This window comes from Muscardinus avellanarius (assembly GCF_963383645.1).
Source record: "Muscardinus avellanarius genome assembly, chromosome: 3".
Lineage (NCBI taxonomy): Eukaryota > Metazoa > Chordata > Mammalia > Rodentia > Gliridae > Muscardinus > Muscardinus avellanarius.
The window spans coordinates 129,804,883-129,825,689 of record NC_137788.1 but is presented as its reverse complement, the minus strand read 5'-3'; the positions used below and the strand labels follow the sequence as shown (position 1 = coordinate 129,825,689).

The following is a 20,807-nucleotide window of genomic DNA, read 5'->3' as shown; positions in this document are numbered from 1 at the left end:
GTTTCAAAAAATAAAAAGACTAAAAAAATAGGGCTGGGGTGTAGCTCAGAGGTACATTGCCCCTGGGTTCCATCCTTGGTACCGGGGGAAAAAAAAAGTTCGGTGATAGAAAATAAGCCAGGCATGGCGGCTTATACCTGTAATCGCGGTGGCATATGTTTATAATCCCAGTACTTGGAAGGCAGAACAGTTACAGGTTTGAGGCCAGCCTCAGCAACTTAGTGAGACCCTTATTCCAAATAAAATATAAAGTAGGTGTGGGAGTACAGCCCAGAGGTAGTGTAGCTCAGAGGTAGAACACTCCTGGGTTTGATCCCCAGTACCATGTATACAAAGATGAAATTCATTTGAAAAAAAAAAATTTTTTTTTGTTACTGGGGATAGGACCCTGGGGTTCTATTTTCTACTCCCAGCCCTATTTTTTATTCTTTATTTTGAAACAGGGTCTCACTGAGTTGCAGAGGGCCTCACTACCTGAGGCTGTCTACAAACTGCAATCCTCTGGCCTCAGCCTCTCAAATGCTGGGATTACAAGCGTGTACCACATGCCCAGCCTCATTTGAAATTTTTTTTTTTTTATGAGTTATCATGAATTGAACCCAGGGGCATTCTACCTCTGAGCTACACCTCAGTCCCATTTTTTATTTTTTATTTTGCAAAAGGGTCTCTCAGTACGTTGAGGAAGGCCTCACTAAGTAGTTGAGGCTTCTTCTGAACCTGCAATTCTCCTAAGCCTCCCAAGTACTGGGGATTATAAGGTTGTACCACTATGCGTAGCTTGACTCATCCATTTTTTAAACTTAAGTTATTGGCTGGGCGTGGTGGCACAAACTTGTAATTCCAGCACTTGGGAGGCTGACACAGGAAGATTGCACAGGTTCAAAGCCAGAGTCACCTACGTAGTGAGGCTCTCAGAAACTTAGTGAGACCCTGTTTCTAAATAAAGTATAAAAAAAATAGGCCTGGGAGTATAGTCCAGAGGTAGAAAAGCTCCTGGGTTCCACCCTCAGTACCACTAAGAAAAAAAAAAGTTGTAAGTTATTCATTAATATACTTTGTGGAAGAAAACCCAGTCAGATAATCTAATCACTTCCTTAAAAATCGTCCAATCTGGGTGTGATGGCCCATGCCTATAGTCCCAGAATTTGGGAGGCTAAGACAGGAGGATGGCAGATAAGAGGTCAGCCCCAGCAATTTAGTGAAACCCTATTTCAAAATAAAAGAATAAAATATAACTGGGGTTGTAGCCCAGAGGTAAAATGTCCCTGGATTCCATTCTCAGTAGCAGAAGAAAGAAAGAAAAAAAGAAAGAAAGAAAAAAAGAAAGAAAGAAAGAAAGAAAGAAAGAAAGAAAGAGGGAGGAAGTACCTCTAAAAACTAAAGATTATTTCTAGACAGGCGTGGTGGCACAGGCTTGTAATCCCAGTACTTGGGAGGCTGAGAAGGTTCAAAGCCAGCCTCAGCAATCTATCAAGGCCCTTTGCAACTTAATGAGACCCTGTTTCCAAGTAAGAAATAAAGTCGGGCTAGGGGTATAACTTGGATTTAAAATGCCTCTGGGTTCAATCCCCAGTACAAAAAAAAAAAAAAAAGTTTATTTCCTACATTATTCTGTCGTAAAGCAGAAAAAGAAAAGGCAACATACTAGGAAATACTTTTACAGAACAAATTCCTATAAATAAAAAATATGGTTAATCTTTTAATACTCATTCAGAGAGTATTTGACCTCTGTTACAACATATATCACCACGCTTGCTGCCGCCATTTCTCCCACAAAAGTGCCAACACAATAAGAATTTAAAATATTGGCTTTTCTGGAAGTTGCCTCCTCTGAGTTCTCTTCCCTCTTCTTTACTTTGTAGAGAAACTAATCTGATAACTGAGAGTTCTTGATAAGACAATCCGATTTCCCCTGTAAACTGAAGGAGAAATGCTGAGAATAATATGAATTCAGTTTCGAAGACAGTATCAACAAACACATATACGCATTATTTTCCCTTTCTTTATTTTTAAATATTGTTTTTAATTGTTCCTTTATTAACTAAGACTTTTATTGAGGCTTTCTGCAAGAGACAGTTCTTTCTGTGTAGATTTTTTTTTTCTGTAAGGTTTATATTAGTTGACCTGTATAGCATTCTACCTCCTTTCTAAACCCCAGCCCTTTTTTATTTTGAAGCAGGGTCTCACTAAGTTGCTGAGGGCCTTGATAAATTGTTGAGACTATCTTTGAAACTGTGATCCTCCTATTTCAGCCTACCTAGTGCTGGGATTACAGGTGTGTGCCACCACTCCTGGCTTCACTTCCTTTTCATTAAACTTTTATTGTGCTTTGCATGGCCAATAGTTCAAACTTAAAATAGGGCTAAGGCTCTAAGGCTATAGCTCTGTGGCCCTAGGCTTGGTCTATCCACAGGACCAAAAAAAAAGAAAGAAAAGAAACTAAACTAAAAATAGAATTCATATTATATAGTAAGGTGTTTATCAGTTCTGCTTTTTCTTTTTTTTTCAAGGTAAGCCTTAAATAAAGCGGTTTTAGAGCATAACACTCTTAAGGAGGGCTTTCTTTTTTTGCTCTCGGGCTTATCTCCAAGGGAGGTATGAGGACAGTAATTGAACTCATTTCGTTGTGACAGCAGATTTTGCCTTAAGCATCACATTCCTACAAGGTAGCCGTCTGCTGTTGGTTTAAGATTTCAGGCAGGCATGTGTGTTCCAGAATAGCTCTGATTCTGGCAGAGGGCCAGCCCTCTGTGGAGATGGAAGCAACATCTGGCACAGAAATGCGAGGAAACCCTGCTGCTGCTATTTCAGTTCTATTTTACGTGGATCTTCCTTGAGGGCTCTTGTTTCTTAGATTTTTAAGAACTTTTAAAAATATACAAATATGCGTAATACGGCAGTGAATCCCTGCTTTACCCACTACCCAGATTTCTAGGATAAAAACAATAAAATTCTATCCATGTTAACCTTCTTGCTGCCTTCTCTGAGCTAGGGATTGAGTATTGCAAATGTGCCTGGGAGCCCCAGTTGGTTGAGTACACTGTAGCCACAATTCCAATGGGTTGGCCGAGCCAGGCGTGGTGGCACACGCTTGTAATCCCAACATTGGGAGGCTGAGATGGGAGGATCGCGGTTTGAGGATAGCCTCAGCTACTACTTAGTGAGACCCTTTTCAACTCAGTGAGACCCTGTTTCAAAATAAAGAATAAAAAATAGGGCAGGGGGTGTAGCTCAGAGGTCGAATGCCCCTGGGTTCCATCCCAGGTACCGCAATCAATCAATCAATCAAACAATCAATAGGTTGGCTGAAGGGTACAAATTCTTTCATCTGTGACACATCCATTGATGAGTACTTGAGTTGCTTCTACCTTTTCACTATTGTGAGTAATGTTGCTATAGACATAGGTCGACATATCTATTTCAGTTCCTATTTTCATTTATTTGGAGTAATAATAGGAATATTAATATATACCCAGAAGTAGAATTGTTGAATCATAGTAATTCTGTATCTCTTTTTTTCTTTTTGGTACTGGGAATTGAACTTAGAAATATTCTATCTCCAAGCTACACCGCCAGCAGCCCTTTTGATTTTATTTAATTAAAAAATTTTTGTGTGTGTAGAACTAGAGATGGAACCAGGGACATTCTATCTCTGAGCTACACCCCCAGCCCAATTTTTTATTCTTATTTATTTATTTATTTATTTTGGTGGTACTGGGGGTGGAACCCAGGGGCTTTCTACCTCTGGGCTATACTCCCAGACCTATTTTTATATTTTATTAGGAAACAGGGTCTCACTAAGTTGCTGAGAGCCTCACAAAGTAGCTGAAGCTGGCTTCGAACCTGTGCGATCCTCCTGTCTCAGCCTCCCAAGCGCGGGGATTACAAGCGTGCGCCACCATACCCGGCTTTATTCTTTATTTTGAAACAGAGTCTCACTGAGTTGTAAAAGGCCTCACTAAGTAGCTGAGGCAATCCTCCAAACCACAGTCCTCCTGTCTCAGCCTCCCAAATCCTGGGATTACAAGCATGCGCCACCATGTCTGGCATCTCAGCCCTTTTTGTATATGTATATGTATATGTATATGTATATGTATATGTATATGTATATGCATATGCATATGCATATGTATATGTATATATTGGTGGTACTGGGGTCTCTGGAAACTCTTCTACTTCTGGGCTACACTTCCAGACCTATTTTTTACATTTCTTTTTATTTGGAAACAGGGTCTCCCAAGTCAGCAAGGTTGGCTTCAAACCTGCGTGATCCTCCTGTCTCCGCCCCCCAAGCGCAGGGATTACAGGCCACCACGCCTGGCTACTTTTAATTAATTTAAATTTTATTTTATTTTATTTGTGCAATACTGGGGATTGACCCCGGGAACATTCTACCTCCAAACTATACCCTCAGCTGTATTTTTTATTCTTCATTTTGAAACAGGGTCTCACTAAGTTGGGGAGGGCCTAAGTGGCTGAGGCTGGCTGCATGTTTTTTGTGGTACTGGGGATAGAACCCAGGGAATTCTGTCTCCAAGCTACACCCCCAGCCCTATTTTTATTCTTTATTTTGAAACAGGGTCTTACTGCGTTGCAAAGTGCCTTACTAGGTAGTTGAGGCTGTCTGGGAACCTCGATCCTCCTGTCTCAGACTCCCGAATGCTGGGATTACAAGTGTGCACCACCACACTTGGCTTATGTCTTACTTTTTTAAAAGAATCACCATATCATTTTCTACAATAGCTGTACCATTTGTGAACTCACAGTACACAAGGATTTTAATTTGTTCATAACATTTACTAGTACTTATTTTTTTGTTATAATAGCAATTTTAACAGGTATATAGAATTTGATTTTTTTTTTTTTTTTTGCAGTACTTGGGGTTGAACCTAGGGCATTCTACCTCCAAACTACACCCCCAGTCCTATTTCTTTATTCTATATTTTGAAACAGAGTCTCACTAAGTTGCTGAGGCTGGCTGTGAATTTGTGATCCTTCTTTCTCAGTCTCCCAAGTTCTAGGATTACAAACCTGCTACATCACACCCCGCCAGAATTTTATTTATTTATTTTTATTATTTATTTATTTATTTACTTATTTATTTATTTGGTGGTACTGGGGTTCCTGGAAGTCCTTCTGCCTCCGGGCTACACTCCCAGACCAATTTTTTATACTTTTTTATTTGGAAACAGGGTCTCTTAAGCCAGCACGGCTGGCTTCGAACCTGCGCGATCCTCCTGTCTCCACCTCCCAAGCGCGGGGATTACAAGTGTGCGCCACCACGCCCGGCCAGAATTTTATTTTTTTAAATGAGAGATCCTAAACTGGAAGTGGTGATACACACCTGTAATCCTAGTGCTTGTGAGGCTGAGACGGGAGGATCACAGGTTCAAAACCAGCCTTGAGCTGGGCACAGTGGTGCATGTTTGTAATCCCAGCATTTGGGAGGCTGAGACCGGAGGCCGAGACTGGATGATCGTGGTTTGCAGACAGCCTCAGTTTAGGCCCTCTGCAATTTAGTGAGACCCTGTTTTTTGTTTTTGTTTTTTTGGTGGTACTGGGGGTGGAAACCCAGAGGCTTTCTACCTCCAAGCTACACCCTCAGTCCTATTATTGTATTATTTATCTTAAAACAGTGTCTCACTAAGTTGCTCAGAGTCTCACTAAGTAGCTGAGGCTGGCTTCAAACCTGCGTGATCCTCCTGTCTCAGCCTTCCAAGCTGAGATTACAAGCGTGCGCTACCACGCCTGGCAGCGAGACCCTGTTTTAAAATAAAGAATAAAAAATAGGGTAGAAGATGTAGCTCAGAGGTAGAATGCCCCTGGGTTTCATCCCCAGACCCGCAAAAAACAAAACAAATAAAACAGCCTTGGCCAGGCATGGTGGCACATGCTTTAATCCCAGCATTTGGGAGACTGAGACAGGAGGATCATGGTTCACAGATAGCCTCAGCTACTTAGTGAGGCCCTCAGCAACTCAGTGAGACACTGTTTTAAGATAAATAATACAATAATAGGGCTGAGGGTGTATCTTGGAGGTAGAATCCCCCTGGGTTTAATCCCCAGTACTGCAAACAAAACAAAACAAAATAACTAAACAGCCTTGTAGTTTAGCAAGACCCTCAGCAACCTAGCATGTTCCTGTTTCAAAATAAAACAATAAAAAGGCCTGGAGCTGTAGCTCAGAGATAGAACGTCCCCAAATTCAGTCCCCAGTATATCTGACAAGAAAGGAAGAAAAAAAAAATCATAGTTTCTGGTCATTTCTTTTACCCCCAATTACAAAGGGGCAGGAAACCCTATCTCCTTGGATAATGTTTAGTTGCCTTATTAGCTATTTGCCTGGTACACTGTCAATTCAGAATAATCAGCCACATTTTCTTTTTTATTGTTATTGTTGTTTTGGGGATTGAAACCAGGGGTATTGAAACCAGGGGTGTCTGCCTTTGAGCTACATCCCTAGACCCTTATTTTTTACTTTGAAACAAGGTCCCTGTAAATTGCTGAGGATTTTTGCTAAGGCTGATCTCAAACTCATGATCCTTCTGTCCTAACCCCTTCAGCACTGAGATTACAGGTATGTGATGCTATTCCTAGCTACCACTAGGTCTTGAAATTGGGTATAGAACAAAGTGTGGTTGCTTAACTGCTTTATCTATAGGATATTTAGAAAACTCCTGTTTTTGAAATCTTGAACATCACATTAATTAAAAAATACATCTGGCTGGGCGTGGTGGCGCACGCTTGTAATCCCCGCGCTTGGAAGGTGGAGACAGTAGGATCGCACAGGTTCGAAGCCAGCCGCGCTGGCTTAAGAGACCCTGTTTCCAAATAAAAATATTAAAAAAATAGGTCTGGGAATGTAGCCTGGAGGTAGAAGGACTTCCAGGAACCCCGGTATTAAAAAAAAAAAAAAAAAAAGTACAGCCGGGCGTGGTGGCGCACGCTTCTAATCCCAGCATTCGGGAGGCTGAGACTGGAGGATCGCAGTTCGCGGACAGCCTCAGCTACTACTTAGTGAGGCCCTCTGCAACTTAGTGAGACCCTGTTTCAAAATAAAGAATAAAAAAATAGGGCAGGGGATGTAGTTCGGAGGTTAAATGCCCCTGAGTTCCATCTCCAGACCCGCAAAAAAAAAAAAAAAAAAAAAGTATATATATTTTGCAGAACTGGAGATTGAATCTAGAGGCATTCTACCACTGAGCTTCACATGTACCCCAGTCCTCTTTATTCTTTATTTTGAAACAAGAGTTCACTAAGTTGCGGAGGGCCTCACTAAGTAGCTGAGGCTGACTGCAAACTTGCCATCTTCCTGTCTCAGCCTCCCAAGTACTGGGATTACAAGCGTGCTGAAGTTACATATTGAAGTTATTTTTCATATTTCTTTTAGTTCTCCTAAGTGTAAAAAGAAATAGACATAAGAATGTTCCTATTAGCAATGTTCATAATATTGAATGCTGAAAACAATGTTGTGCGCACACACACACACACACATACATACAGGAAAACCTTAATTGTTAATCATTAAAAATATTATATACCTTAGTCGGGCGTGGCGGCGCATGCTTGTAATCCCAGCATTTGGGAGGCTGAGACAAGAGGGTCACGTTTCATGGACAGCCTCGGCTACTTAGTGAGGCCCTCTGCAACTCAGTGAGACCGGGTTTCAAAATAAAGAATAAGCCGGGTGTGGTGGTGCACGGGTTGTAATCCCCGTGCTTGGGAGGCGGAGACAGGAGGATCGCGCTGGTTCGGAGCCAGCCTTGGTGGTTTAAGAGACCCTGTTTCCAAATAAAAAATATAAAATAGGTCTGGGAGTGTAGCCCGGAGATAGAAGGGCTTCCAGGAACCCCAGTACCACCAAAAATAAAAAATAAAAAAATAAAATAAATAAAGAATAGAAAATAAGGCAGGGGGTATAGCTCGGAGGTCAAATGCCCCTGGGTTTCATCCCCAGACCTGCAAAAAAAAAAGAAAGAAAAAAAGAAATTCCATACCTTATTGTCATAGAAAGATGTCATCATCACATTGTCTAATTAAAAAGGAAATTCCTGAACAGCAAATATACTATTATCTTTTTTATATAAAATCATGTTCTTGAGTCTATATAAAATATAAAAATGTATGGTTAAAGAGATTCTTTGAAAAGCATTTATGAAAATGTAAATAGTGCTGTGTTTAAAGTGGTAGGATAATGCCGGGCGTGGTGGCGCACGCTTGTAATCCCTGTGTTTGGGAGGCGGAGACAGGAGGATCATGCAGGTTCGAAGCCAGCTGCGCTGGCTTAAGAGACCCTGTTTCCAAATAAAAACGTAAAATAGGTCTGGGAGTGTAGCCCGGAGGTAGAAGGGCTTTCAGGAATACCAGTACCACCAAAAAAATTAAATAAATAAAGTGGTAGGATATTATTATTATTTTATTATTATTTTTTAAATATTTATTTATTTTTATTTATTTTTATATTTATATTTTATATATTTTATATATTTTATATTATTTATATTTATATTTATTCTTATATATTTATATTTATTATTTTTTTTATTATTATTATTATAAATAAAGTGGTAGGTTATTATTTTTGTCTTAATAGTTGTATGTTTGAACTTTTAGCATAAATTATTTTTCTAAAATTAATGAAAATGTTGAACACCCCAAATTTGTAATTAGATAGTAGGAAATACATGCATTTATTATTTTTTAATATTTATCATTTAGTTTCATGGAAGAATCCATTTCAGGAGAGTAGTTTATGCTGAGGGAGACGTCCCTGAATGATGTCTCATGGAGAGTCTTATTTTTATTTGACTCTTCATGGACGGGGTTGTATGCAATCCAGTTCATCTCTTAGCTGTACTTTTTTTTCTTTCTCCTTTCTCCCTTTCTCCTTCCTTCCTTCTCTTTCTTTCTTTCTTTCTTTCTTTCTTTCTTTCTTTCTTTCTTTCTTTCTTTCTTTCTTTCTTATCTTTTGTACTGAGAATGGAACCCAGGGGCATTCTACCTCCGAGCTACACCCCCATGACTATCTTTTCTTCTTTATTTTGAAACAAGGTCTCAAGAAGTTGCAAAGCCTCATAGTAGCTGAGGCTGTGCACAAACTGTAATCCTCAGTCTCAGCTTTCTAAATGGTGGGATTACAAAGGTGCACTACCACACTTGGCTTCTTAGCTGTACTTTCAAATTGTGATAAGAAACAATTATTGTATATGAATATCATCTCTAAAACATTAAGCGATCTTAGCCCTTTCTACTCTGAAAATCTAGGGAAGGAAAAAATTCACATTTTTTAAACTCTGATCATAATTTTTCTTCTTGGGTTTCAGGAACCAATAAAATCACGTGCTCCACAGCTTCATTTAGAATATAGGTTTTATAAACAGCTTGGCAGTGCAGGTAAGTCAAGTGTTATTTTTCTCTAGTTACTTAGCCTATAAGCTTAGTTAAAAACCTTAACATATGTAAATCTGTCTGGTTTACACTTTTTACTAGCGTATATATCTCCCCTGCTCACTGGATAGGTGAATAACCACAGTCAACCTAAAAGTCCCTTGCTCCTTGGTTCCTGGAGGGGCAGTTAAGTTTATTGGGGATCTGTGATGTCATGACCACGCCCACTGATCAGCCTCCAGGTGTTCTTACCTGCTGCAAATATACATGGTACGGGGTTTTTGCTTTTTGGTAGTTCACTCAGTGTGTGTGTGTGTGTGTGTGTGTGTGATACACATGAGGGGAAGTACTGGGGATTGAACCCAGAGGCATTCTGTCTCTGAGCTATGCCCCCAGTCCTATTTTATCCTTCCTTCCCTCCTTCCTTCCTTCCTTCCTCTCTCTCTCTCTCTCTCTCTCTCTCTCTCTCTTTCTTTCTTTCTTTCTTTCTTTCTTTCTTTCTTTATGTGGCACTGGGTATGGAACCCAGGAGCATTCCTCTGAGCTTATTCCCCCAATCCTATTTTTTATTCTTCATTTTGAAACAGGGTCTCACTGAGTTACAAAGGGCCTCACGAAGTAGCCAAGGCTGTCTGCGAACTGTGATCCTCTTGTCTCAGCCTCCCAAATTCTGAGATTATAAGCGTTCACTACCATGCCCAACCTCCTATTTTATTTCTTATTCTTTTTTTTTTTTTTTTTCGTGGTACCTGGGGTGGAACCAGGGGCTTTTCTACCTCCAGGCTACACTCCCAGACCTATTTTTTTATATTTTATTTGGAAACAGGGTCTCACTAAGTTGTTGAGAGCCTCACTAAGTAGCTAAGGCTGGCTTCGAACCTGAGCGATCCTCCTGTCTCAGCCTCCCAAGCGCTGGGATTACAAGCATGCACAACCACGCCTGGCTTATTTCTTATTCTTAAAGTATCTCAGTAAGTTATGGAGGGCGTTGCTAAGTTGCTCAGGCAGACTGCGAACCCGCAATCCTCCTGTCTCAGCCCCCCCAAATATTAGGATTATAGGCATGCATCACCATGCTTGGCTAATTCTTTTCATTTCTTTATGTATTCCAAAAGAAAAGTTATTAATTCACAGCTTTATTTTAATGCATTGAGCTACAATCTAAAATATCTGTTATTCAAGGCTGGGTGTGGTGGCACACACTTGTAATCCCCACTTGGGAGGTGGAGACAGGAGGATCATGCAGGTTCGAAGCCAGCCTCTCTGGCTCAAGAGACCCTGTTTACAAATAAAAGTATGAAAAAAAAAATAGGTGTCTGGGAGTATAGCCCGGAGGTAGAAAGGTCCCATTTCCAGGACCACAAAAAAAGAAAAGGAAAAAGAAAAAGCTCCTGGGTTCAGTCCCTAGTACCAAGGTGGGGGGGAAACACCTTATTTATTTATTTATTTATTTATTTATTTATTTATTTATTTTTTTACCTAAAAGCTCTAATTTCTAAAACATCTTAGTGTCTTTCAGAAAAAAAAATTATTTTGTTGTTGCAAATATCAGATTTTTATTTATTTAATGAATCTGGTGATTGCTGTGCAAACAAGTTGCTTATTTTTATACTATCCCCCCCCTCAATTAAGAAAAGGTCATATTTAAAGTTTTTGCTTGCTGACACCTGCTTTTTTCTGTCATTTTAAAACTCTCCTAAGACACCCTGGGGTTTTATTGATATTCGTTATATTGTAAAGGGAAGGTTGTCAGAAGAGATATTAGAATATAATGCTGAAGCTGGGCGTGGTGGCGCACGCTTGTAATCCCCGCGCTTTTGAGGCTGAGACAGGAGAATAGCACGGGTTTGAAGCCAGCCTCAGCTACTTAGTGAGGCTCTCAGCAACTTAGTGAGACCCTGTTTCCAAATAAAATATAAAAATAGGTCTGGGAGTATAGCCCAGAGGTAGAAAGCCTCTGGGTTCCACCCCCAGTACCACCAAAAAAATAAAATAAAATAAAATAAAAGAAGAATATAATGCTGAGTATTGGCAAACATTTTGAAAGTTATAATCTCATCAAAGGTGATAGACACTATTAAGAGAAGAGTAACTCACATTTTAGCAGCCTGTATGCAATATTCTTGTGCCTTTGTGATATGAAAAAGCTTCTTTTTTTGTGGGTCTGGGGATGGAACCCAGAGGCATTCGACCTCTGAGCTACACCCACTGCCCAATTTTTTTATTCTTTATTTTGAAACAGGGTCTCACTGAGTTGCAGAGGGCCTCACTAAGAAGCTGAGGCTGTCTGCAAACCGCGATCCTCCTATCTCAGCCTCCCAAATGCTGGGATTACAAGCATACGCCACCACGCCAAGCTGCTGCTGCTGCTGCTGCTGCTGCTGCTTCTTCTTCTTCTTCTTCTTGTTCTTCTTCTTCTTCTTCTTGTTCTTCTTCTTCTTCTTCTTCTTCTTCTTCTTCTTCTTCTTCTTCTTCAAAAATAACTATAGCCTATTTCCATTCTCTAGCCTTCAATTTTTATTTATTTATTTATTTATTTATTTATTTATTTATTTATTTATTTATTTATTTTTTGTGGTACTGGGGTCCCTGGAAGCCCTTCTACCTCCAGGCTACACTCCCAGACCAAATTTTCTATTTTTGGAAACAGGGTCTCTTAAACCAGTGGCTGGCTTCGAACCTGCGTGATCCTCCTGTCTCCGCCTCCCAAGTGCGGGGATTACAAGCGTGCGCCACCACGCCCGGCGCTTAGCCTTCAATTTTTTTATTCACCTATTTTTCATTGGTGCACTCTAGTCTAGCATAATACGATCATGTTGACAATGACATGTTGACACAGTGCTTAGTCCCCCCATTTCCCTCCCTTCTAGTTCTGAGTGTCCAGGATAACAATGTTATATTCACATGTATACATATATTCCATTGTAGCTTTTCCATTAATCAACCTCAGCCTCCTTCTTCCTTCCCCTACCTTTTTTTTTTCTGGCTTTGCTGAGGTTTTCCCTCCATTATCTGGAGTCCCTCTGGTATCCCTAATACTCCCTAGCTTGAGCATATTAGAGAAAACATATGTCCCTTCTCTTTCTGTGCTTGGCTAATCTCACTTAACATAATGTTCTACAGGTCTTTTGATCTTCTTGCAAATGACATGATTTTGTCCTTCTTCATTGCTGAGTAGAATTCCATTGTGTGTATTTCCCATAATTTTGCAATCCATTCATCTGTTGATGGAGACCTAGGTTGGTTCCATATTTTGGCTGTTGCGAAATGCGCTGCTATGAACATGGGTATGCATAATGTTACTTTAGTTCTCTGATTTCAACCTCTTTGGAAAGATACCTAGGAGTGGTATAGCTGGATATTTGGTAGATCCATTCCCAGTTTTCTAAGGTAACTCTATACTGATCTCCATAGCAGCTGAACTAGTTTGCACTCCCACCAACAGTGTAAAACAGTTCCTTTTCCTGTCACACTGAAACAAACATAGAGGAATTTCTACTAATGTCAAATAATGAAACTAGATCTGAAGAATGGCACCATTTGTTGTTATTTGATTTCCTTATGCTTGCCACTATGATTGGGTTAGATGGAATCTCTGTGTAGTTTTGATTTGCATCTCTCTGATTGCTAATGATGTTGAACATTTTTTCATGTATCTATTGGCCATTTGTATCTCTTTGTGTGTGTGTGTGTGTGTGTGTGTGTGTGTGTGTGTGTGTGTGTGGCAGTAGGGATGGAACCCAGGGGCATTCTACCTCCAAGCTACACCCGTAGCTCTATTTTTTATTTTTTATTTTTTGAAACAGGGTCTCACTGAATTGCAAAGGGCCTCACTAAGTAGCTGAGGCTGTCTGCTAACCTCCTGTCTCGGCCTCCCAAAGGCTGGGATTACAAGCGTGCGCCACCACACCCGGCCTGTATTTCTTCTTTTGTGACGTGTCTCTTCAATTCATAAAAATATTTTGACTAGCCAGATATAGTGGCACACAGCTGAATCCCAGAATTTGGGAGGCTTGAAATGAGAGGATCGCAGTTTCAAGGCCAGCTTTAGCAACTTACTAAATAAAAAGGGCTGGAAGTGTAGAATGCCCCTGGGTTCAATCCTCAGTGCCAAAATTAAAATAAAAATTTGTTTTGACTAACAGATATTACAAACCCTAAATTGGCTTTATCTGTTGGTCATTTCCCTCATGTTGAAATTCTTCAGATCTAGTTTCATTACTTGACATTAGTAGAAATTCCTCTGTTTGTTTCAGTGTGACAGGTTTTTGTTTGTTTGTTTGTTTGTTTTTTGCGGTACTGGGGATGGAACCCAGGGGCATTCTACCTCCTATATAGACCCCAGCTCTATTTTTTATTCATTGTTTTGAAACAGGGTCTCACTGATTGCAAAGGGCTTCCTCCTAAGTAGCTGAGGATGTCCTGGAACCGCAATCATCCAGTCTTAGCCTCCCATGCTGGGGTTACCAGTGTGTGCCACCACGCTAAGTGTGACAGTTTTTATATGAATGACAGAAGCATGATTTCTACTTCAGTGTCACTATTGAAAGTACCATTGAAGGAATTTTAGTTTTACTTTATAAAATACAGGGTTTTATTCAAGTCTTATAACCTGACCATGGCAGTAATCAGCCATAGTCATGACCTATGGAAGCCATGATAGGTATTAAATATCTTTCATTGAATTTGTTTTTCAGTAGCAGGAACCTCCCAGGTATACCCCCAACCCCATTTTTTTCTTCTTTATTTGGAAACAGGGTCTCACCAAGTTGCAGAAGGCCTCTCTAAGTAGCTGAGGCTGGCTGCAAATATACGATAACTTTTATCTCAGCCTCACAAGTACTGGGATTACAAGCATGCACCACCATGCCCACTTTTTCATTGAATTTAACATGATTTCTGTTCACAGTACCCTCTTCGTGTACATTTGTTGGTTGATTATATCTTTAAACCTGTAATATTTCTGGCAAAAGATTTGAGACTGGCAGTTGAGTTCACAGGATGTGTATATAACTTGAGTTTCTTGATGCCTTAGAACTCAATTTTAATTGTTCCTCTGATATTTTTTTCTGGTTTCATAATATTCTGAGTTTCATAAATTTAAAAGTGTGACTATCATAGCCAAATTGAGTATGTTTGTTCCTGTCTCAATACCCAAGACAGGTAAAAGTATGCTTAATCTAGCCCAATTTAGAAGTTTCATTGTGCCTAAGGGAAGTAACCAGGCTGGCTTACAAAATTTTCTCTTAATCCTAGATAGTCCCACCAAATCAGGCCAGTCTCCCCCCACCCTTTGTGTGTATGTGTAGGGGTTACTGGGGATTGAACCCAGGGGCATTCTGCCTCTGAGCTATACCTTCACACCTATTTTTTATTCTTTACTTTGAAACAGTCTTACTACATTGCAGAGGGCCTCACTAAGTAGCTGAGGCTGGCCCCGAACCCTCCTAATCCTTTAAGACCAGCCTCTACAACTTAGTAAGACTCTCAACAGGAGACCCTGTTTCAAAAATTTAAAAAGAGCTTGGGGTGTAGCTTGGATGTAGCGTGCCCCTAGGTTCAGTCCCCAGTACTAAATAAATAGGTTAGAAGTGTAGCTCAGTGGTAGAGGGCCCCTGGGTTCAATCCTTAGTAACACAAAAAGAGTAAAAGAAGGAGTAAATAGACCACTGGAAGAAAGGGGACTATAAAAATGGCAAGTAAATTAAAGTAGCCAGGAGAAAATAGAAGCTCTGAAATGGGTGCATGTACCCTTGTCATCAGTAGGAATAGGAGAACTCTGCTGTAGAAGTCAGCCCGCCTTTCATAGACAGATAAGCTGGCCGTCAATATATTTCTGGACAACAATCTAAAAGTCACAAAGCCTTTGGGTAATTTATCTGAAATCCAGTGGTGACTCAGAGCCCCTTTGCTGCTTCTTAAACTCACCCAGTGCTCTTTTTTTTTGGTGGTACTGGGGTTCCTGGAAACCCTTTTACCTCAGGGCTACACTCCCAGACCTATTTTTATACTTTTTTGTTTGGAAACAAAGTAACTTTAAGCCAGCAGGACTGGCTTCCAACCTGTGCCATCCTCCTGTCTCTACTTCCCAAGTGAGGGGATTACAAGCATGGGCAACCACGCCTGCTCACCCGCTGGCTCACCCGGTGCTTTTAAAGTAACTAAGTAACTGGGAGCAGTCTTGTTGTCTTAGTGCTCTGTCTGCAGTTAACAGGTAGCCACAAGTTTATCTTTTTATTTTTTTTCCCTTTTTTTGTGTGTGTGGTACTGGGGATAAAACCCATGGGTCTTCTACCTCCCGGCTACCACCCCCCCAGACTTATTTTATTTTTCATGTAGACACAGGGTCTCTCTAAGTTTTTGAGAGCCTCACTAAGTTACTGAAGCTGGCTTTGACCCGTGTTCCTCCTTTCTCAGCCTCCCAAATACTAAGATTACAAGTGTACGTAACTATGCCTGGCAAGCCACAAATTTTTCTAAGATAGGAAGAGTTTTGGAGATCTGTTTTCAGTTTCCCCTCAGTGTAAGAACTGCTTCTAAGATTTTTTTCTTAATATACTTGGAATCGAACTCAGGTCCATGCTACCTTTAAGCTACACTGCCAGCCCTTTTTTTTTTCTTTAAATCTTTTGTTTTGAAACAAGGTCTCCCTACATTGCTGACAGTCTCACCTTAGCATTTTCTTAATAAATGGTCATCCATCTCTGCTTAACTGCTTTTAATCATACAACTTACTACTCTTCAAGGTAATTCTGTGTTGGAAAGCACAAGGTATTAAAGTTTTTCATATTGATCCAAAATAATATCTATATATTTGCATGACACATAGTTGGGCCTTTTTTTTTTTTTTTTTTTGCGTGGTACTGGTGATAGAACCCAGGGGCATTCTACCTCTGAGCTACACCCCCAGCCCTATTTTTTTTATCCTTTATTTTGAAACAGGATCTCACTGATGGCAAAGGGCCTCACTAAGTAGGAGCTGAGGCTGTCCGCGAACCACGATCCTCCTGTCTCAGCCTCCCAAATGTTGGGACTACAAGTGTGTGCCACCACGTCCGGCTCAGTTGGGCCTTCTTTTACCAGCTCAGATGCATTCATCACAGCTGTCATCACTTACCATCCACCTGTAAGTCTTCTTTTAGGCCAGTGCCTTCAGTTTGTTCAGTCTTTTTGCATAGCATGGTTTATAAGGGCTTCATTATTGTTGCTATACTAGCAGACATGGGCACGTACACATACAAATACCTGTAGTTTTGTGGTGCTCCTCCTAAGTTAGCCTCATAAAGCAGCACAAACAACTCTGGACACTGAGGTAGGTAGTGTGTTGCCATCCTACTTTAGCTTATTATAGCTATTTCACATAGTTGACCTTGAATGTATTTATGGAGTTGTACTCAGCTAAAATCTTTAAGTCTTTATTTTATAGGCTGCTAGTTATTGAGGCTTTTGGCATCTTGTAGTATTTAATTAATTTTGAGTACCCAAACCTCTCAAATGTAATTGTATGTATGTATGTATGTATGTATGTATGTATGTACATACTGGAGATTGAGCCCAGAAGCATCCTACCTCTGATTTATATACCAGCCCCTTTTATTTTTTATTTTGAAACAGGATCTTGCTAAGTTGGTAAGAGTCTTGCTAAAGTGCTGAGGATGTCCTTGAGCCTATGATTGCCGTTTTAGCTTCCTAAATACTAGGATTACAGCATTACCACTTCATCTGGCAACTTAGACACTGTTTCTGAATAAAAAAATAAAATAGGGCGGGGGGTGTAGCTCAGAGGTAGAATGCCTCTGGATTTCATTCCCAGTACCATGCCTAAAATAAAACAAATTGAGTAGTTCAGTGGCAGTAAGAAGTGAGGAAGATTTAGTAAGCTAGCATTTTTAGATTGTTACCAAGCTGTTAATAAAAATACTCATTGAAGATGACCAAAAAAGGGAAGTATTTTAAAAGTAGTTCAGTTGAAGCCGGGGATGGTGGTGCACGCTTGTAATCAGCATTCGGGAGGCTGAGACAGGAGGATCATGGTTTGCAGACAGTCTCTGCTACTTAGTGAGGCCCTTTGCAATCAGTGAGACCCTGTTTCAAAATAAAAAATGAAAAAGTACGGCTGGGTGTAGCTTGGAGGTAAAATGCCCCTGGGTTCCATCCCCATTTCTGCAAACAAACAAAAGTAGATCAGTTGACAAGAAAGGAGACAAGATTTCACTGTGTGTTGTAAATATAAGCATGAACGTTAGGGCTCATTCCCAGCTCAGAAGCATAATTATTTTTCTCCCTGTTTTTCCAAAGTAAGTTCCCAGCTACAAACGTGACTCATAGTTAAGTTTGAGCATCCACTGCACATATGCCACACTCTTCAGAACTAAGCTTATAAAGCAGCGTTGTAAACAACCCTTTGTGTCAGAGTCATACATGGACCCAAACAATGTGATTAGTGTTTTATGCATTAGTGCTTTTTCTGTCATTATTCACTGGCCATTGATTTGTAAAATAATAAGTATCTGGACAAGGTTGTTTTCTTTTTCTTTAAAGCCCATCTGACATGTTCATTCAATTAACTAATCAATGTGTATAAAATAAATGTATGAAATTCTTTTAATAAAATTTTATTGGTGCACTGTAGTTATACATCTTAATGGGATAAAAAAAACTTGTGGAGATATATATGCGTATATCATCCAATCAGCCCCTACCCAATCTCTAGCCCTTTCCCTCCTCCTCCTTCCTACCCATGCTTGGCTTCCCATTGACTTTGATGTGTTTAAGTACATCTTGTGCTTTAAAGAGTTTCCCTCTTCCCCCTCCCATCCCCTCAGATAGTCACCTTAATTGCTCCTCTATAGGGTCCCTTCTTCATCTAGAGTTTCTCCTGTTACCCATTTCTCCCTAGTGTTCGCACATTAGGAAAAGCATCTGATTTCTTATTTTTTGTGACATTTCACTGTAAATGCCATAATTTTGTTCTCCCTTATGGCTGGGCAAAATTCCATTATGTACATATCCCATAGTTTTGAAATCCACTCATCTGTTTAAGGACATCTTGGCTGGTTCCACAGTTTGGCAATGGTGAACCGTGCAGCTATGAACATGGTTGTTCTTGCATTAGTTTGGTATTTTGGTTTTTATTCTTTTTGGTAGATACCCAGAGGTGGTATTGCTGGATCATATGGTAAGTTCGTTTTCCTTTCTCTGAGGATCTTCCATACTGTTTTCTAAAGAGGTTGCACCAACTTGCAATCTCACTAATAATGTATTAGAGCTTCTATTTCTCCACATCCGATCAATTACAGTTTCTTTCTTCCTTGGAAGTCCTTCTTTTAATTTCCACACTTATTTCCACTTACTGAAATCCTGAAAGCCAGAAGGTGAGTAACTTTGACAAGATGATTCACTCACAACCATTTTTTTTTTTAATAGCGGTCATTTGGATCTGGGAATCTGCTGAGAGATGAGGTGAGGCAGGGCAGCTTCTAGTGCTTCCTGGCCATATGGTTGCAGGGACCTGCTGGCCCTTTGTTATGGAGCAGACCCCTATCCCAGGCCTGCCAGGTGGCAGGCTCCAGGCCCAGCCTCGCTGGCTCCAGACTCGGCCTCGCCGCACGGCATGCTCTGGTCCCCATCAATGTGGCAGGACGTCTACAGAGGTTACCATATTTCCTTCCGTATATATATATTTTTAAGTAGGAAAAAACAGTACATGTCATTTGCAGAAGCTGGGAGCCCGATTCCCTAGCACCAATGGATTTTATCTCCCCATCGAAAGCAGAGGCCCACAGCCTCACCATGGAGAGCAGGATCCGCTGCTCCAAGCACACCCTGGCCCCCAGCACAGCGCAGAGGAGCACAGTGGCCATGAATGCTGAGGTCTCCTGGGACGCTCGGCACTGTGAACTGGGCAGCCATACCGGCGGGGCTCCTTTCAATTTGCCCTGGACATTTTTCTTACATACTATGTTGTTCAGAATTCCTGAGCATGTGCAACAGGAGCAGTCTACTTTCAGGGAGATTTCTTCAAAAATTCAAGGTGGATTGGATTGGGTCTGTCTGCCTCTCCCAAATACTGGCCGCCACTGCTGCCACCATCTTGGTCCATCTCTGTGAAACTTTTTCTTACATAGTGTGTTGTCCAGAGTTCCTGAGCATGTGGGGCAGGAGCAGACTACTTTTGGGGAGATTGCTTCAAAAATTCAAGATGGATTTGATTGGATCTGTCTGCCTCTACTGAATACTGGCCTCTGCCGCTGTTGCTGCCTTCTTGGTCTCTCCTGGAGTATGTTGTTAAGAATTCATGTGCATGTGCGGCAGGAGCAGTCTACTTTCTGATCTCTTCAGGGATGTCCCTCCAAAAATCACTTTTCTTGCAGTGGTGGGCGCCACGGTACCGTCTTGCCTCTAATTCTGCCATTTTCCACTCTCTCTCATAGTATGTTGTCCAGAGTTCCTGAGCGTGTGGGCAGGTACAATCCACATCCGGGGAGATTTCCTCAAAAGTTCAGGGTGTATTAGATTGAATCTGTCTGCCTCTCCCAAATACTGGCTGCTGCCGCCATCTTGATTCTCCTATGAAATTCTTTGGGAGAAATGATTGTTATGAATTTTAAAAATACCTATTGCTGCCGGGCGTGGTGGCGCACGCTTGTAATCCCCGCGCTTGGGAGGCAGAGACAGGAGGATCGCTCAGGTTCGAAGCCAGCCGCGCGCGCTGGCTTAGGAGACCCTGTTTTTAAATAAAAATATAAAAATAGGTCTGGGAGTGTAGCCCAGAGGTAGAAGGGCTTCTAGGAACCCCAGTACCACCAAAAAAAAAAAAAAAAAAAAAAAAAAAACCTATTGCTACTGTGATCAGAACCAGACTTTTTTTTTTAATATTGGAGATTGAACCCAGGGGCATTTTTACCTCTGACCACATCCCCAGCCTTTTTTATTTTCTGCTTTTGAAACAGGTTCTTACTAGTTTGCTGAGGGTGACCTTGAATCTGATGTCCTCCTGTATTAGCTTCCCAAGTTGTAATTGTAGTACTTAAGAAGCTGAGACAGGAGAATCTCAAGTTCAAGGACAGCCTCAGCAATAGTGATACTTTTGTCAACTTAGTGAGACCCTGATTCCAAATAAAAAATAAAATTGGGGATGTAGCTCAGAGGTAGAATGTCCCTGGTTCCATCTCTAATACCGCCAAAAAAAAAAAAAAAAAAGTGATTCTTATGCCATCCCATATGGCATAAGAATCTTTTCCCTTATTTTACCAATTGCTAGGAAAGACTTGACTTAAGTTCTTTCTAAAACTATGTTAAGAGTTTACTTTCTGTTTTCTCCTGGTAAGCTATGTAATGGCAGAGCATGTATCATACCTTATTTTCTCCTTCCTTCCCAGGAGGAACCTTCTACTTAGGGAGTGTTTAGGAAAAGTTGG

General features: G+C 40.7%; 1 protein-coding gene across 4 annotated transcripts in view; it reads left to right on the top strand.

Moving 5' to 3' along the window:
• CSNK1G1 (casein kinase 1 gamma 1) overlaps nt 1–20,807 on the top strand; it is a gene marked incomplete at both ends in the record, with an annotated part of 111,848 nt that overhangs the window by 16,297 nt on the left and 74,744 nt on the right. For all 4 annotated transcript variants that reach the window (XM_080693194.1, XM_080693192.1, XM_080693195.1 and 1 more), the window contains one exon: nt 9,324–9,393. In XM_080693194.1, the coding sequence (XP_080549320.1) occupies nt 9,324–9,393 (70 nt within the window). The remainder of the gene's footprint in view (nt 1–9,323; nt 9,394–20,807) is intronic.